This window comes from Pan paniscus, chromosome 17, assembly GCF_029289425.2.
Source record: "Pan paniscus chromosome 17, NHGRI_mPanPan1-v2.0_pri, whole genome shotgun sequence".
In the NCBI taxonomy this organism is placed as follows: Eukaryota; Metazoa; Chordata; class Mammalia; order Primates; family Hominidae; genus Pan; species Pan paniscus.
Window position 1 is genome coordinate 41,488,454 of NC_073266.2, and position 14,184 is coordinate 41,502,637.

General features: G+C 38.7%; 1 protein-coding gene across 1 annotated transcript in view; it reads left to right on the plus strand.

Moving 5' to 3' along the window:
• The window catches only part of TTC39C (tetratricopeptide repeat domain 39C), a 121,525-nt gene that overhangs the window by 41,743 nt on the left and 65,598 nt on the right, over positions 1-14,184 (plus strand). The window contains exons 2-4 of the mRNA XM_008955746.4: positions 8,696-8,744; positions 10,570-10,698; positions 13,715-13,829. Coding sequence (XP_008953994.4) covers positions 8,696-8,744; positions 10,570-10,698; positions 13,715-13,829 — 293 coding nt within the window. The remainder of the gene's footprint in view (positions 1-8,695; positions 8,745-10,569; positions 10,699-13,714; positions 13,830-14,184) is intronic.

The window sequence follows — 14,184 nt, forward strand, 5'->3', positions numbered from 1 at the left end:
ATTGTGGCTTTGATTTGCATTTCCCTAGTGATTAGTGATGTTGAGCTTCTGTTCATGTGCTTATATAGCCATTTGTATATCTTCTTTGGAGAAATGTCTATTCAAGTTCTTTCCCCAGTTTTTAATTAGATTGTTCGTTTTTTGTTGTTGCTGAGTTGTAGGAGCTCTATGTATTCTGGATATTAACCCCTTATCAGATATATGATTTGCAAATATTTTCTCCAGTTCCATAGGTTGGTTGCCTTTTCACTCTGCTGATTATGTTCTGTGAGGCACAGAAGTTTTAAATTTTGATGTAGTTCCATTTATATACTTTTATTACCTGTGCTTTTGGTGTCATATCCAAGAAGTTGTTGCTAAATGCACTGTCATAAAGCTTTTTTCCAATGGTCTATTAAAACCCAGTTTTTCTCTGTTCTGGATAATGTTGCAACGAACAGCTTCATGCATGTAGTTTTCTTTTCTTGGCATTGTTTTACTTTTCTTTCGGAAGGAAAGATGAAATACCAAACCAGTTTGTCTCCTTAAAACCCATTTTTGATGATAACAAGCAGAGCAGAGGATATCACTTATCCTTTTGGCAAAAATTGTGTTTCTGAAGGCGAGGTCTGAGGCATTAGAGAAGCATTCAGTGTTGTCCTTTTTGCTAATTGTACACAGTTAACTCCAGTGGCCCCCTGGGTCTGTGATTTTTAAACAGCATGAGTCCCAGAAAAACAGAGCTTCCATTAAGAGCAGCAGGGGTGAGTACATGCAGTTTTTTCTTCAACCCTCAGATCTCAGGTCTCAGGGCTGCAGTGAAAGATGTGGATGACAGCTGTGGGCTGATTAGATTCAGGTGGCCCCGTGCTTCGTTTATAATCCTCAGGAGTCGAAACCCCCCACACATTTGAAGGGGAGAAAAGTATTTTGGAAAATTCTAAGAACTAAACATTAAATAAGTTTAGAACATTTTCAGAAAAATGGAAGACAAAAAAATTCCAGCTATTCACTACTTTGGGCAGTAAAATTGCATTTAAAGAAACATACTCAGTGAGGGACTGTTTTACAGTAGTGATGCCTGCTTACCTAAGTGAGAAATGTTCCTTTGAGAATCAAATATATACATTCTCTTCCACTGTGTTTCAGGAAATAAAATCGTCATCAGTCCAATTTTTAATATCTTGGAGAGACCTTAAAAAAAATTTCCAAGGCAATGTTGGCGAATATCAGAATGAGGATCAGTTGCTTCCTTTCATTCACAACAGGTTTTCTACCTGTTGTGACTCATACAGAGAGAAAATTTTAGAGCCGTTTTATTACTGATGGTTCATTTTAAAAAAGCAAATGCAGTGAACATAAGAGGCCCTCTCATGAAAGGATTCCAAAAGACACCTTATCTTTTGTAGAACATATGTATGTTTGTTCTGTAATTTTTTTTTTAGAGACAGGGTCTCACTATGTTGCCCAGGCTGGTTTGGAACTCCTAGTCTCAAGCAATCCTCCTGCCTCAGCCTCCGGAAGTGCTAGGATTATAGGTGTGAGCCATCATGCCTGGCCTTGTTTTTTAACTTTTTATTTTGGAAAATTTTATACATCTTGAAAAGTACATAGAATCATTTAATGAATTCTGATGTTCTTGTCACTCAGCTTCAATAATTATCAAGTCAGGGCCAGTCTTGCTTTATCTCTCTTCTGTTCCCTTTTAATCTCTTTGCCCCAAATTATTTTGAAACAAATCCCAGTCAATGTCTCATTTTATCTGTAATTACTTTCGTATATCCCTCTAAAAAGTAGAAAATCCTTTAAAATATAGCCACAGTACCATTGCACACCGAAAAAAAGAATACTAATTTATTAATATAATCAAATAGTCATAAGTGATCATTTATCTGATTGTTTTTCTTTTTAATATTTTTCTCTTTGTCATAAGGAAAAACTTACATACAGTAAAGAACTTTCACAGTGTAAACATCAATGTAACTACTATCCAGGTAAAGTTATCAGGCATTTTCAACACTGCAGTGCCCTCCTTTGGGCTCCTTCTTAAATTGATATTCCCCCAGAGGTAGCCACTGTTCAGACTAGAACATTAGAAGTCATCATTAGAAGTCAGAATAGTGGTTTTGGATTTCATATACATGGACTCATCTAGGATATACTCTTTTGTGTCTAGCTTCTTTCACTCAACGTTATTGCTTATGAGATTAATTCATGTTATTGCATTGAGTGAATATGCTGTAATACTAGATCTGTTCTACCGTGATGGATGCTTGAATTATTTCCACTTTGTGGCTAGTATGAATAACACTGCTATTAACATGGTGTATGTGTCTTTTGGGGGAACATAATCATTCATTTCTGTTGTGAAAATTACTGGTTTACCCAGTAATCCCATGATTGGGTATATACCCTAATGAATATGAATTGTTCTGCCATAAAGGCACGTGCATGTGTGTGTTCATTGCAGCACTATTCACAATAGCAAAGACATAGAATCAACCTAAATATCCGTCAGTTGGGGACTGGATAAAGAAAATGTGGTACATATACTGTGGAATACTATGCAGCCATAAAAAAGAATGAGATCATGTCCTTTGCAGGAACATGGATGGGGCTGGAGGCCATTAGTGTAAGCAAACCAATGCAGGAACAGAAAACCAAATACTCCATGTCCTCACTTATAAGTGGGAGCTAAACCCTGAGTGCACTTGAACACAAAGAAGGGACCAACAGACAGCAGGGTCTACTTGAGGGTGGAGGGTAGGAAGAGGGTGAGGATCGAAAAACTACCTATTGTGTACTATGCTTATTACCTGGGTGATGAAATCATTTGTACACCAAACATCTGTGACACACAATTTACCTATATAGCAAACCTTTACATGTACCACTGAACCTAAAATTAAAAAAATTAATGACAACTATATGTGCATAAAATTAAACCACTTAAATTCATTAGAGGCTGGACACAATAGCTCACGCCTGTAATCCCAGCATTTTGGGAGGCAGAGGCAGGTGGATCACTTGAAGTCTGGTGTTTGAGACCAGCATGGTCGACATGGTGAAACCCCATCACTACTAAAAATACAAAAATTAGCCGGGTGTGGTGGCATGAACCTGAGGTGCCAGCTACTTGGGAGGCTGAGACACAAGAATCACTTGAACCCAGGAGGCGGAGGCTGCAGTGAGCCGACCACTGCACTGCAGCCTGGGTGTCAGAGTGAGACTCTGTCTCAAAAAAAAAAATCATTAGAATAAATAATAAAATTATCAAGTTCATAATAAAAAAAGTTACTAGGGTAGGCACACGTTTAGATTTAATAGACACTGATAAACGAAGTAGGAGAATACTAGTTGCTCCACATCTCACTAACGCTTGATATTGTCAGTCCTTCCTGACAACCTGATGAGTATAGTGGTATCTCATTTTGGTTTTAATTTGGATTTCCCTGATAACTAATGATTTTCAGCACTTTTTAATATGTTTACTGACTTTTGGATACCCTCATTTGTGAAGTGCCTATTTAAGATTTTGGCCATCTTTTTAGGAAGTTTTCAGTCTTTTACTGATTCCTGGAAGTTTTTAATGTATCCTGAAGATGAGCTCTTAGTTGGATATGTGTATTGCAAATATCTTCTCCCAGTCTGTGGTTTGCTTTTTCCAATCTCTTATGACTGAAAAGAAATTCTTAATTTTAATTGTCTTGATGTCTGTTCAAGTAAGCATCTAGCTTTGTTGCTGTTCTTCAGATTTGATTTGGCTATTCTAAATTATTTACTTTTCCATATAAATTTGTTTAATTTTTTAAAAAACTTTTAAGTTCAGAGGTACATGTGCAGGTTTGTTACATAGAAAAACTTGTGTCATGGAGATTTGTTGTACAGATTATTTCATCACCCAGGTATTAAGCCTAGTACTAATTTTTTATTTTTTTCCAGTCCCCTCCCTCCTCCCACCCTCCATCGTCAAGTAGGCCTCAGTGTCTGTTGTTCCCCTCTATGTGTCCATATGTTCTCAACACTTAGCTCCCACTTACAGGTCAGAACATTCGGTGTTTGGTTTTCTGTTCCTGCATGAGTTTGCTAAGGATAATGGCCTCCAGCTCTATCTGTGTCCTTGCAAAGGACATGATCTTGTTCCTTTTTATGGTTGCATAGTATTCAATGGTATACATATACCACATTTTCTTTATTCAGTCTATCATTGATGGGCATTTCGGTTGATTCCATGTCTTTGCTATTGTGAATAGTGCTGCAGTGAACATACATGTGCATGTGTCTTTAGAACAATTTATAGTTTTTTGGGTATATACCCAGTAACAGGATTCCTGGGTTGAATGGTATATTAGTTTGTTTTCACGCTGCTGATAAAGATATACCTGAGACTGAGACTGGGTAATTTATAAAGGAAAGAGGTTTAATTAACTCATAGTTCCACATGGCTGGGGAGGCCTCACAATCATGGCAGAAGGCAGAGGAGGAGCAAAGTCATGTCCTGCATGGCAGCAGGCAAAGAGAGAATGAGAGCCAGGTGAAAGGGGAAATGCCTTATAAAACAATCAGATCTCATGAGGCTTATTCACTACCATCCCCCCATGATTCAATTATCTCCCACCAGCTCCCTCCCACAACACTTGGGAATTATGGGAGCTACAATTCAAGGTGAGATTTGGGTGGGGACACAGCCAAACCATATCAAATAGTATTTCTGCCTCTAGGTCTTTGAGGAATTGCCACACTGTCTTCCACAATGGTTGAACTAATTCATACTCCCACCAACAGTGTAAGAGTGTTCCTTTTTCTCCACAACCTTGCCAGCATCTGTTGTTTTTTGACTTTTTAATAATAACCATTCTGACTGGTGTGAGATGGTACCTTATTGTGGTTTTGATTTGCATTTCTGTTTTTTTTTTTTTTTTTTTTGAGACAGAGTCTCTCTCTGTCGCCCAGGCTGAAGTGCAGTGGCGCAATCTCGGCTCACTGCAGCTTCTGCCACTCAGGTTCCAGTCATTCTCCTGCCTCAGCCTCCCAGGTAGCTGGGATTATAGGCATGCCCAGCTAATTTTTGTATTTTTAGTAGAGATGGGGTTTCACCATGTTAGCCAGGCTGGTCTCGAACTCCTGACCTCAGGTGATCCGCCTGCCTCAGCCTCCCAAAGTGCTAGGATTACAGGCGTGAGCCACTGCGCCTGGCCATATTCTTTTAAAGATAAAAAATTCAGTGAGTTTGCTTTTATTCTTCCAGTTTGTATTCTGGACTGTAAGATTTAAAAGTTTATTTCATCCTTTTTCCTATGCACAAAGTCCTGGGTCCCAACAAACACTGACATACTTAACTGATGGCTTTCTCACGTACTATGACCCAGCAGCCTTAGCGTAACAGTACCCATTTGTCCAATAAGAATATGATTATGAAAATAGTTACGATTTTTCTTTTGGCCACATTTTGGGGTCAGTTTTTAAGGGTATTTCACAATAGGGATGTACTGTCAGATTACTATGTTGTAAAGTCTCTTGGACTAGTTCTGCTCTGGTATTATGTTACCAACTGGATTTGCTTTTAGGGACATTTAAGTCACTTTCTTTTGACTTTAGGGGTTGCATTATTAACATTTAACTCAGTATTACTGTGAATAATTTTTACATGGTTCCAAAATGGAATCTATAAAACAAGATGTGTAAAAGGGAGCTTCATTTCCATCCTTTTTTCTTCTTCCCTATTCCCCTCCCTCACCTTATAGGTATCAATTTTGAAAAAAATGTTATAGATTATCCTACCATTGTTTTTTCAATATCAGCAAATATTTAGTCTTCTTTTTTTTTTTTTTAAGAAAAATAGGTTTCTCACTATGGTTTATTTCACCCCATTTTTTGTATATCTTTTGGTAGTTAGAAAGGTTTGTATTTGGGTTCTAATGCTTATAGTCAGCCTTCACATAGCATTCCCACTCCCCTCTTGTTTGGTCTTTGTTGGTTCCAAATATGAGGAGTATTGAAATGAGCTAGGAGCCTCTTCCTCCCCATCCATGGCACCGGTTTTGAGCCAATGACCTTCGTACTCTTTGGGAACGTTTCCAGATCTCCGGAATGAATGCATTTTGTGTAGAGACACATGCATGGTCCACAATTGATTAGGATGCAGATGCAGTAAGTTAACTTAGGATCACTTGAAATAAGTTTAAAAAAAAAAAAAAAGCGTGGGCTGGGTGTGGTGGCTCACACCAGTAATCCCAGCACTTTGGGAGGCCGAGGAGGGCGGATCACTTGAGGAAGGAGCTCGAGACCAGCCTGCTCACTATAGTGAAACCCCGTCTGTATTAAAAATACAATTAATTAGCTGGGCATGGTGGTGCCTGCCTGTAATCCCAGCTATTCGGGAGGCTGAGGCAGGAGAATGGCTGGAACCTGGGAGGCGGAGGTTGCAGTGAGCCAAGATTGCACAATTGCACTCCAGCCTGGGTGACAGAGTGAGACTCTGTTTAAAAAGAAAACAAACCAAGGACCAAGTGAACCATGTTAGGTCGAGTTCTTCTAACAGCAAGTGATGTGCAGCCTGAGAGGACAATCGCCCGTCCTGCAGTGCATTGTCACGTGCCCGATGCACCCGGGTGCTGTGGGGGATGCAGACAATTCTTCAAGGAGGGAAAATGGTTTCCTTGCGTTGTTGCTATGGTTTCTTTTCCCCCCACTTAAATGATAAGATGGTAGGTGAAGTCGAAAGGGCCAGGTTAGGTACCATGAATAATTAATTGCCACAGCTCTCAGAAACCTAATTTTAGCCAAGAATAAGAAGCAGACGTGGCAACAGTAGGCCCTAGTTTCAGCTTCCTTCATTTTTCAAATGGCAAAGTGGCTAATATGTGAGCACGGAAAGGGAAAAGGAGGGAAAAGCCGCAGTACTCAGCACTTGATTGAGATGTGTCTGTTCCTGAAAGGCAGAATTCTGTGTCATCCCTTCCTTCACTGACTCGGATTTGTGAAACACCTGCTATGTGTGTAAGGTGGATATGATATATAGTAGGGTAGGGTAGGAGCCCATACTGTTATTCCCATATAGTGCTGTGGAATGAGAAAAACTAATGTGTATTTTGAGGCAGATTGTGGGGATGACAGATGCTACAGGAGTGTGCCGTTTGATCTAGGTTCATGGGTGTGAGCACTGGTTAGGGATTCCTCACAAGGGAATTGACCCCCTCACTTTTTTTCATGTAGGTTTAAGTAACCTATTAAATGGGAAAAGCAGACTATTATTAACTGTAGAATTTAGGTAGGTACTAAGTAGATGAAAAAGAAAATGGTAGCAGAAGGTTAATGTAAAATAGAGTCCTGGATCTCACACACACTCTCTTTCTCTGACACACAAACAGTGTACCAGGAGAAAAATGAATGTGTGTACCCTTCAATTCAGTAACACTACCTCTAGCATTTTATCCCAAAAATATATTTGGCCTTGCCTGCAAAAACATGTGTACAATATGTCCATTAGGCATGTGTGTGTATACACACAGAGTCACACACATGTAAGTGTGCACCTTCTCTTTCCCATAGACCCACACATACTCTCACTTTGCATATATTCTGTATGTATAGTCAGAGATTGAATAAATTGTTTCATCCCTTTTTATAGTGACCATATAGTATTTGCATAATAAAAAATCAGTAAAACGATTTTCATTTAAGAAGGTAATTACAACTAGCTTTTCCTTTTAGTGCAATTTATAGAAATCTGGATTTTGTACTATTTTGGATTTTGAAGCAGAACATTTATATTCTTTTATTCTTTAAATTGGTATTGATTTGGTTTCATTTTTGCCTTACAACAAAATCAGATGATTACAAGGGGGGAATGGCTGACTCTTAGCGAGGCATTCCTAAGGTTCTGGGATTGATGAGTAAGTGTGTGAAGTCTGACTCAGTGAAGAGACCCTTTGATCTACTCTAGAAACTATACTTATTTTCTGTGTTGAACATTTGTAACAAGTTTTGCATTTTAAAAATGATCTAACTGGTAACTGTAGAAGATTATTTTAAAAATGAATAATAACTGTCTTTCTTTGGCCATGTTTTTGTAGTTGTCAGATTGTTTCTACCTTTTTTTTTTTTTTGAGACAGTCTCACTCTCTCGCCCAGGCTGGAGTGCAGTGGTGTGATCTTGGCTTAGTGCAACCTCCACCTCTTGGATTCACGCAGTTGTCCCTGCCTCAGGCTCCCCAGTAGCTGGGATTACAGACACCCACCACCACTTGCTGCTAACTTTTGTATTTTTAGTAGAGATGGGGTTTTGCCATGTTGGCTAGGCTGGTCTCCACCTGCTAATCTCAGGTAATCTGCCTGCCTCAGCCTCCCAAAGTGCTGGGATTACAGACGTGAGCCACCGCGCCTGGTCTGTTTCTACTATCTTTATATTTACTGTGTCAACTCTTTAACAGCCACAGTTACAAAGTTTACTAAGGCAGTGTCTGTTATAATTTGACTTTTTGTTTGCCTTGCTTTGAAGAATCAGAGGCAAATTCTATCCTGGCAGATAGAGCCGTAAACCACCTTGCCTCTTTAACTTCTTTATTAGGGTAATTTAATCTGCTTGATGACCTTAACTTCTTTTATTCAATTAGAAGGATTATATGGTAATCATGATATGTCAAATGCTTTTAAAATAAAATTTTACAATGAAAATAATTGTATTTTGTGTGTGTGTGTGTGTTTTTTTTAACAGAAATCATAGCCCACTAATGAGTTTTGGAGCCAGCTTTGTCAGTTTTTTGGTAAGTTGATATCTTAAGACCTATTGGCATGAAGGAAACAATTATATAAAGTAATGTCTGTTAGTGGCTACCAGTTGTATAGATATACTATTGTAGAAAGTCTTTTAGAGTTTAAAACTGAAATAAAGTTTTTGCCTATTACCCAATGCCTATGAAATAATCTGCCTTCCCTAATTTTAAAAATAAAATGCTTACATCTTATTTATAGGGTATTATATTTTAACCAAAGTCCTTTTTAGAATAAAAATGTAATGGAAAGACCTTCAATAATTAAAACTGCATTCGAGGTAGAAAAAAAGTCTGGGTTTGGGTAATAAAGGTTTGCTCTGAAATTATCGAGTAAATGTGGACTAGAGGTCAAGTTAAATGAGCAGAGCTAAAATTTGTCAGTTTGTATTACATTTCCAAATATGAGTATTTGGGAATTGAGGAAGTAGATTGCAGTTAGTTTTAAAGTACATTGGGCAATGTGGAAAATGGGATACTTCGATTTTTTGGAAACAGTAATAACCACACAAATTACTTTCAAACACATAATTTTTTTAAAAGACTATTAAAGAATTGTGTAACAGCAAGAAAAAAAAAAAAGACATGATAGGGACTGAAAAAGAGAAAGCATTTAGATCCAAGATTGAGAAAGAAGTCAGCAAATGGGCATGTCACAGCCTGGCAGTGCTCAACCATAGGTACCACACCAGCTTCCAGTGAGAAGTTTTTATTCAAGGTATTTATTTCCTCTTATTGCCAGTTAATGCAACAAAAATGTTAACGGCTGTTGTTTGAAAGAATACATTATTCCCAACCCTAAGGAAAATGGTACTGGGTGGCGGTTGTAACATTAGTACCCAAGTGATAACAAGGGCTGCAAATGAGATATAACCAAAGGGTCTTGGCTGAGTCTGGTGGTGGAGGAGGAGGAGAAGCAAGGCCACAGCAGGGTTGAGATTTCAGCAGCTTGAGAGGAGGGTTGGGAAGAAGAGTGTGGCAGGGAGGCCTGGGCCGAGGTTTGGCTAGAATGGAAAAGTAGGTTAGAGCCATACTGAGGAAGCCTGAAAGGCCAAGATGGAGCTGGTGGAATTTGATAGGAAATGAGGAGCTAGAGACAGTAGGTTCATCAGGTCCTTCCAAGAACCAGGTATCCCGCAGCAAGTCTGTCTCTGCCCCTGTAAGCCCATTCATCTCAGAAACCTCAGTTCTACTGTGTAAAAGTCACAGGTGTTCAGCAGAGATTCAGTAGATTTCCCCTACTTCGTTAAATGTGGCTTGAAAAAGTCCACCAGGATCAGGTGCCTGGAAACAAGCTGTCATGGAATTTTTAAACATAGACAATATAAAATGAATTCCTTATAAGTGAACCTACTGGAATTGCAGTCCCTGGAAAGACTGAAGATTTTCCAAGTGTACCTACAAGCTGTTGTTTCATTAGCATTTCTGTGCAGTAGTTGGTGGAGGCAGGGATTCATATGTGGATAGAATGAACTTCTGCATCAGACACCACTGTAAAAAGTGAATTGAGCAGACCAGTCAGAAATCAGAGAGAATTTTTGTTACTGTGTTTAATAACAGCAACAACAAAAATTGTAGAACAGTAATGTCAAGGACATTTATTACCGTATTTTTTTCATGATGATGTGATAGAGGTATAGTCTTATTTCATGTTGAGATTACAGTTTCTTTGAATGAACAGATTATGCTGTAACATTGTGATTCTTTTGCTTGCAATAAATAATTCAAGTGTTTTTTTATTTGGAGTTTTCTTGTAATAAATTGGCTTAAATTTTCAGATACTAATTCATTCATTCATTCATTCTTTCTTTCTTGGAAGAATGCCATGATGACATTTGAGGAAGAAAAAATGCAGTTGGCATGTGATGACTTAAAAACCACAGAAAAACTGTGTGAAAGTGAAGAGGCTGGAGTAATTGAAACAATCAAGAATAAAATTAAGAAGAACGTAAGTATTGCGGCTTTAGGTTGTGGACTGTGTGCCACTTATTTAGAATATCACTTTTGTTCATTTAGAACAAAAGCCATTTGCTTGGTTTTAGTATTTAGAATATGACTGAAAACCCTCAATGTTTCTTATGGTTTTTGGTTATATAAAATGTTATCTCTTAGAAAAACAGAAGCTGCTTTCAGTCATCCAGAGCCATTCAGTGCATGTCCTTTTGATATCTTAGAATCATCTTCTTCCATAATGGGCTGTGTGGGAAGGGCTGTTTTAATGAGGTTTTCCTATATGTAATTCAAATAGGATACGATGGCAGTTGATGAATAATAGAATTGCATTTTGGTGTAATTCTGGAATTCAGCTGTTTACCTAATTTTCCCCAGGCCTCACCAGCCTTTGGTTATAAATAGTCATAATACCATCAGAATCCAGTTTTCCTGATTTTGCCCTCACCATTTCAGTGCAAAAGTGCTAGGCTATGGAGAGGCACCCTCCTAGCCCTGATGTTACTTGGAGTGCCCAAGGGTCTCACATACGTCACTGACAAATCAGTCTGTTGGATATAGTCATCAGAAGCCACCTGTCTTCTGCTCCTGCATGCCCGTGCCCTGCCTATGAAGCATCACAGGAGAGTGTTTCACCTCTGCTCTTGTTTATGGTGTCCACCATGAGAAAGCCACTGATGGGCCAAGTGTCCCGCCTCCTGATGCTCCAGAGGGCCAGAGTTTTCCTAGCTTCCTCTCTCTCCAGCCTGACACATCCTGCACAGTAGATGTTATTACAAACGAGGAAACAGAAGCATCTTGACATTTTCTCAAGTGAATAGAATAGTGAGTGCTGGGGCTAGATTTGGAACAACAGTGACCACGATGGATTATGCTAAAATCTAGAAAAAAGGGAAACAGATCATTCTGGTGTGTCTGCTGTGTATACTGTTGACATATTGGCAAAAACCCTGTTATTTCTTCTGTCATTGTGATAGCATATGAAAGCTATTTAACTTATTCAAGTTTGTTTTGTACTAAGAATGCAGAATGTTCTATTCTGGAGTGTTCTATTCTTCATTTTAGAAACATTATGATAAAGACCAACGTTTTATAACGTCTAATCAATGACCAAGTGCTGTTGACTCTTTTCCTTAATACCTCTTGAATTCATCAACTACTCTCCATCCTCACTGCCATCTCTGTAGGTCAGACACTATCCCACTTGTCTAAGACACATGGGTATTTCTGCCTCCAGTCTCACGATTCTTTAATGTAGGGGTCCCCAGCCTCTGGGCCATGGACCCGTACTGGTCTATGGGCTGTTAGAAACCAGGCCACAGGGCAGGAGGTGAGCTGCAGGGCAGGTGAGCATTACCACCTGAGCTTCACCTCCTGTCAGATCAACAGTGTCATGAGATTGTCATAGGAGCATGAACTGTCTATGCAAGGGATCTAGGGTGCACCCTCCTTACGAGAATCTAACTAATGCCTGATGACGTGAGGTGGAACAGTTTCATCCTGAAACCATTAACCCATCTCCTCCCACCCCACCAACCCAGTCCATGGAAAAATTGTCTTCCGTGAAGCTGGTCCCTGGTGCCAAAAAGGTTGGAGAATGCTGCTCTAATTCATTGACCATAATATAGTCACTAAAATGCAAATTTGTTGCTTGCTTGGTTTTCGGTGGCCCCTCTCACCAGCCATTGCCATTATAATAAAGTACAGACTTCTTAATGTGGCTGACTTGGCGTTTACGTTTCCTCTGCCTGGAACATTCTCCTCCCTCGTTTCCTGGTTCCTACTCTTCTTTAGTTCTTTCTACGTGTCCTTTTCCTCAAAGACTGTTGCTTGAGGCTCCATGCCCTGTTGAGTGTGTCTCCTACAGGTTCCCATAGTTCCCTGTCCTTACCCTTCAGAGAGCTTTCCACAGTGCATAGTAATATGGTCTATATTTCGTCATTAGAATGAAAGCTTATTTACATGTCTGTCATCAGTATCCAGTACCATGTCTAGCACCTGTGTTAATAATTAAGATTTGTAATGAGTCCTTGCAATTTAAAAAGCATTTTCACATTCAGTATCTCATTAGCCCTCCCAACAATCCTGCACAGTAGATTTTATGACAAACGAGGAAACAGAAGCATCTTGACATTTTCCCAAGTGAATAGAATAGTGAGTGCCGGGGCTAGGTTTGAAACAACGGTGACCACGATGGATTATGCTAAAATCTAGAAAAAAGGGAAACACATCATTCTGGCTTGTCTACTGTGTATACTGTTGACATATTTGCAAAAATTCTATTATTACTTGTGTCATTGTGATAGCATATTAAAGCTATTTAACTTATTTTATTCAAGTTTACTTTGTACTAAGAACGCAGAGTGTTCTATTCTGAAGTGTTCTATTCTTCATTTTAGAAACCTTATGATAAAGACCAACATTTTATAAAAAGTGATTTGACTTTTTGCATGTTTGTATTTATATGACTTATATTTCAAGTAGTTTGTGATTTATTCAAAGCTAATTTTTAATTCCAGAATATTTTCTCCTTAATAGAAATGTAATCAGTTTCTGATCCTTACGTCTCAGTTGCTTGCACGAAAAGAATGCCCCTAATGTTATCCTACCTGAAGACAGGTGGCTGCAAAGTTGACTTTTCAGGTTATCTGCTTTGAGGAATATATTGTACCTTTAATGATTTTTATTCTGGATAAGAAAGACTTTATATTGTTTGTTTTTAAAAAAGGTGAAACTCCGAAGTTTTTTGTTGCTTTTCGTATTTCCCATGAATTCAGCTTGTATCACTTAGAATATTTTTGTCTTTGAGTTACAGTGCTCAAACAAACAAAACAAAGTCAGACTAATGGGAATTTGGAGCTGCCAGGCTCATAGGATGAATTTGGGCTTGGCTTTGAGTGCCAGGTTTCACAATTCCTATGTGAAATTATTTTGTACAATAACCTGATACTGTTTGGGGGAACTGTCGTTGTTATGTGTGATTTATCAGTGTGGACATTCTTTCTGCCAAACAGGTTGATGTCCGAAAATCCGCCCCCTCTATGGTTGATCGGCTTCAGAGGCAGATAATCATAGCTGACTGCCAGGTTTACCTGGCTGTGCTTTCATTTGTAAAACAAGAATTGTCAGGTATGCTGAAGCATTATTTTTAATGGTTTTCAGTATTCAGTGCACACAATTAGTAATATGCTTTTTTAAGAATGCCTTATATTTCAGTCTTTGAAAACATGTGGCACCTCTTTGGGGCATGATACTGATTTATTACTGGGGAAATTGAAACCACAAGTGTTTAATGTGTGTTTAGTGGAGCAGTTTTTGTGCCAGAGTCTGTTTCATCCTCTTGTCTCAAGAGAATTCTGTCATACTGACAGAAATTGCTACTGCCTCTTATATGTATGTAGATGTATAATAGTTTTTCTTTGTGGGAATCAGGTTGTGATAATAACCTTTAAAGTGAAATGTAACTGGCTTAAATTTAAGGTTT